Raw genomic sequence first — 4,623 nt, forward strand, 5'->3', positions numbered from 1 at the left:
CTTAATCACTACCCAATGACCCTTATACCTAGGTTCTACCTAGATATGGAATATCTCCATTCCACTCCCCCTCAACCACAGCAGTGATACACATACACAATAAACAATTACAGATAGAAGACACTCTTCAAAAACACACCTTGATCTGCTTAAAAGCTTCAATCAAGAGACACACACTCGTGCTTAAAAGCTTAGAGTGACACTATAAAAACACAAACTCATTCCAACGTTATCATCAAAGATAAAAGCATGGATCAAAAGAGACAGTTACAGAACAGCCGTTCTTCACAATTACAATCTTCTGTCTGCGTTCTAAATTAGGACTACAGGTCTTTTTATACGCAGTATTGGGCCTTGGGCTTTTTAGAAACACATTAGGATTAACAAAGTTAACCTAATTCACACGCCAACTCTCTCTTACACAATGTGCTGTCATTAGGATCTTCTAGACGAAATATGCAGCACTCAATAAAAAGCTTCCTAAACTGATAAAAAGGATAAATCAGGAAACACAATTCATAAACAATAACAGCTCCTGCTGTCACACATGGATGTCATGACATCGATCATGACACTCCTTACAAAACCTGTATTAGCTCCACACATATATGCAACCTGCATAAACACAATCAACCAGGTATGTTTTACCAATAATGCAGCCGACATGCAAAAAACCTTAAATCTCCCCCTTTGGAAAAATTTTGGCTAAACATCATGTCACACCATACCAGAGAAACACTTGCAGCAGATAGACAAAACAAACATAAGCTAATACAAACAATCAGCATACATAAGCAGTATGCACACAGTGCCTAGACAAAAACAGACAGTGCATAAGAGTAGCACAAGCACAAGCAAAAAACAGATCAACACAAAGATAAGCAATTAGAATTATTGATCACACACAACCACCAGTCTTGTTGTTTTAGGGTGACACATATTACCTCTCCCCATGTTTGGCCACAAATGTTGCCAAAGCCAAAGAAAGTGTCTTCTCCTTGCTCAACAAGGTTAAATAAGTCCAAAAATAAAACAGACCGAAAAAAAATAAAACATACGGAACTAAATGAAACAGAACAAATCAAACAAAACAAAAAATAAACACACTAGACTCTAGTTGCAATTACTGCTCAGAGTCAGAACCAGCTGAGGTGTCTGAAGAACTTTCTTTCTCAGAGTCATCAGCAGAACTAGCACTTTCTTCCTCCACTTCTTGATCATCTTTATCTTCCATCTCTTCTGTATCTGCAAACTCCTCATTCTCATCCATTTCCAGAGTTCGTATCATTTGTTCAAGAGACATTTTTCTAGCTTCCATTTCTTTGTAAGTCTCTTTTAGGATTGTTATGACTTCTGCTTTACTGACTGATGCTTCAGATTTGGAAGTTTCAGCTGATGTCATGATAATGTCTGGAACATGCTTTCCCTTAAACAGTTTGTAATGGAAAGCCAAGGGACTTTCTCTCTTGCACACCACATCATGTTCGTTGAGAATGTTTGGATATTGATCCAGAATTATACCACTCAAGAGGGATGGAAAGGAAATTGGACCCTTAATACTGAAGCTTCCAGCATGCTTCATGGTTTGGTCAAAAATATATGCTTCATAATCAAACTTTGGCTTTGTTCATACAACATACAGAAATCTACCAAGCACAGTTGAGATAGTGGACTTGTGATTTTTTGGAACCCAATTAGCTGCTCCTATTTTGTGAAGCATTGCACACTTGATGCTCAGCTTACTTGCAGTTAGTTTCTCTTTCATGGGCCAGCTTTTTACCTTCTTGGCTGTGATCACTTGACAAACTTGGTTGTCTGTTACTTCCAGCTCAGTTTGAGCTTTATCTGTTCTTCCCAAGAATTTATTAATCACAGAAGGAGAGAACGATACACACTTACCTCTTACAAACACCTTTCTGTAGTCTGTACTTCTGCTATTGTCACACTCTTCAGATAGGTTTACCACAAATTCTTTGACCAACTTCTCATAGCATTTGGGAAGATTGCACACAGTTTTTAGCAGTCCAGCTTCTTGAATCAGTTCTAGGACCTCCTTGTTTTCAAGAGCATTTGGAGCCAATTCCCGTTCGACAACCAATCTCTTTTGAAGAACATATTTCCATCTGCTGACACTAGAGGCATGGTGGAAAGATACATTATCAATGGGAACTTCAGGGATACTAGCAACAAGCTTACTGGTTGTAGGCTTCTTCCTTGATGGGATGTTAGGGACATTTACTTCAACATCAGATTCAGGTTCAACAATTTCCCGCTCTTTTCTTTTCTTTGGAATGACCCTGCTCCAAGATTTTGAAGGACCAACCCCTTTACTTTTGGTAACAACTTTGCTCTTGACAGGACCTGCATAAGTACTCTTCTTCCTGATAGTGTCTTTGGCAGGGTTGTTCACTTGAGTGCTCCTTTTTGGTAATCCTTGAACAACAGCTTTGCCTTTTCTTCTTGTCATTAGCCTGTTGGCTACACCCGGATTCAAGGAAGTAAGTAATTCGTCTTCAGAGTACTCATCAAAATTTACCACATTAGTGTCAGTTTCAGTGATGGCCTTAGGGTGATCATTATTGTCAATGTCATTGACATCCTTGGTGACATTGGTATTCTTAGTAACTCCTTGCTCATCCTTGTTAATTTCTAGGTCACTATCCACGGTGTGAACAGCCTCAGCCTTGCTGGTGTTATTGGGGGGATCAGCCATTATGGTTTGAAGTGGAATGGTTATTTCAGACACTTGATGATTCTCCTTCAGAATACGATTAACAATCCTGGTAATTGCATTATCAACATACTTAGATCCTTCTTTAGTAAGTTTCTCCATGGTAGCAGATGTTGAGGATTTGGTACCCTTGTTGTGAATACCCTCCTTGGGTCGTTTTGGATGAGTCATTTTAGGATTTGTGGCCTTTACTTCGTCACTACTAATCGTCCTTAAAGGGACAACCTTAAGAACCTTATTAGGGTTAGCGCACTCTTCCGGTGTTGCTGAGTCTGAAACAGGAGATTCATCATTCGATTGCTAAGACATTCTGAACCTTAGAGAACCAGAACTTGTTTCACACTTGTGAGAGCAATGGAAGTAAATCAATCTCGGAGAGTAGCTAGTATACCTACTGGGAAGGTTTGCCTTTTTTAGAACATTAGGGGATCGAGGGGGCTTTATATACACACTGAGTGAGGGAAATTTCAAAACATGGATTTTGACAAAGCCTAAATAATATTCCCTCACGTTGGTTAATTGCTATAATGAGTTTTGGTAGCAAATACCCAACATACCCTTTTCTGTCACATTGTCTATAGATGTTGTTGCAACATTCTCTGTGACATTGCTTTCAGACAGTCCTTTAGGATCATTGTTCACATTTGACTTTTCCCGTTTTCTTTCCCGATCTGTAATGTCCATCACAAGGCTTACTCTTTCTTCTAGCAGAAATCTATTGATACTTCTATATTCCCTTAATTTTGCACACAGTTTCTCATTCATTAGACTGGTCTCAGAAAAACTAGTAGACAGTTCACTTATGGCGAGATCACCAATATAAGATTCTTTATCTGATTCATCAGAATCATAAGATTCATCAAATTCGTGATGGTACATTTTCAGTTCTTCCTTGATCATGGAGTAGTCAGAAAGGTGGACAGGAGTGTCAGGCTTCCATAGATAGCAATTATCCTTAGATCTAACTCCCTTCATGACTTCCTCATTTGCTTCATTTGTGATGATACACTCATCTTTGGTGAACTTAGCATTGAATCTTTCATCACACAATTGACTGATGCTTATAAGGTTTGCAGCTAAACCTTGTACAAGTAGAACATTGTTTAGATTAGGTATACTCACCCCTTCTGTCTTCCCAACACCTTTGACTTCTCTTATATCTCCATCACCCAGAGTTACATAGTTGTTTCCTTCCAATTAGAAATCTACTAGAGAGTTCTTCCTCCCGGTCATATGATTTGAACGACCACTATCAAGGTACCAGTCTTCTTCTGCTGGCATCCTTAGAGAAGTGTGTTCTATTAGAGCAACATTCTTAGCTATCCCAGATTGTTTCCTGGTACAGGTATCTGTCATACCCCAATTTTTGACCTAAGATACCACCTCATATCATTTGCATATGCATCATTTGCATCTCTAACAAATTGCATAGCTTGTGTTTGCTACTTGTGCTTAGCAGGGTTTAATCAGGAAACCACTCATCAGTACAAGTAACAATCAATTAGGGCTTTGTTCTCCCTTCATTTCAAATGAATCATCTTCATCAACAATCAACATTTGGTCCTCAGAGATTCACTTCAACAAACTCAACAGCTTTGAATCGACTGAATTAGGGTTTTGACTGAAGACAGCATACTCCTGACTTTTGCTCAGGATTTGACCTAATGACTTGGGACATGACCTCAAGACCCCAAGTGCATCATTTTGACCTAATCCATTGGCTCAGAACATCTCCTACACAAAGATTGATCAGACAAATCCTCAGATCAGGGTTTTTTGAACTATCAGGGACTAAAATCAGGGATCACATTTGGGAAACCCTAAAAACCCCCAGGAAGTCAATCAAAGGTTTCAATCATCCTCAAATAATCCCTATGACAATATACAATGGA

The 4,623-nt window shown here is 38.9% G+C and overlaps 1 protein-coding gene across 1 annotated transcript; it reads right to left on the reverse strand.

Moving 5' to 3' along the window:
• Positions 1-1,627: 1,627 nt before the first annotated feature.
• Positions 1,628-3,706, reverse strand: LOC131604675 (uncharacterized). Its single transcript, XM_058877101.1, has 2 exons — positions 3,289-3,706; positions 1,628-3,003 (listed from the first exon to the last, which is right to left on the reverse strand). The coding sequence occupies exons 1-2, from the start codon at positions 3,704-3,706 to the stop codon at positions 1,628-1,630; spliced, it is 1,794 nt and encodes a 597-aa protein (XP_058733084.1).
• Positions 3,707-4,623: the final 917 nt, after the last annotated feature.

This window comes from Vicia villosa, linkage group LG5 (genome assembly GCF_029867415.1).
Source record: "Vicia villosa cultivar HV-30 ecotype Madison, WI linkage group LG5, Vvil1.0, whole genome shotgun sequence".
NCBI classification, from domain to species: Eukaryota; Viridiplantae; Streptophyta; class Magnoliopsida; order Fabales; family Fabaceae; genus Vicia; species Vicia villosa.

What these genes read in the sequence shown, in the direction of transcription:
- LOC131604675 (XM_058877101.1), bottom strand. Translation starts at nt 3,706, where the DNA reads ATGAAGGGAGTTAGATCTAAGGATAATTGCTATCTATGGAAGCCTGAC. An exon ending in AGACAATGTGACAGAAAAGG is followed by an intron (nt 3,004 to 3,288) that starts GTATGTTGGGTA and finishes CTCCTGTTTCAG; the next exon opens with ACTCAGCAACACCGGAAGAG.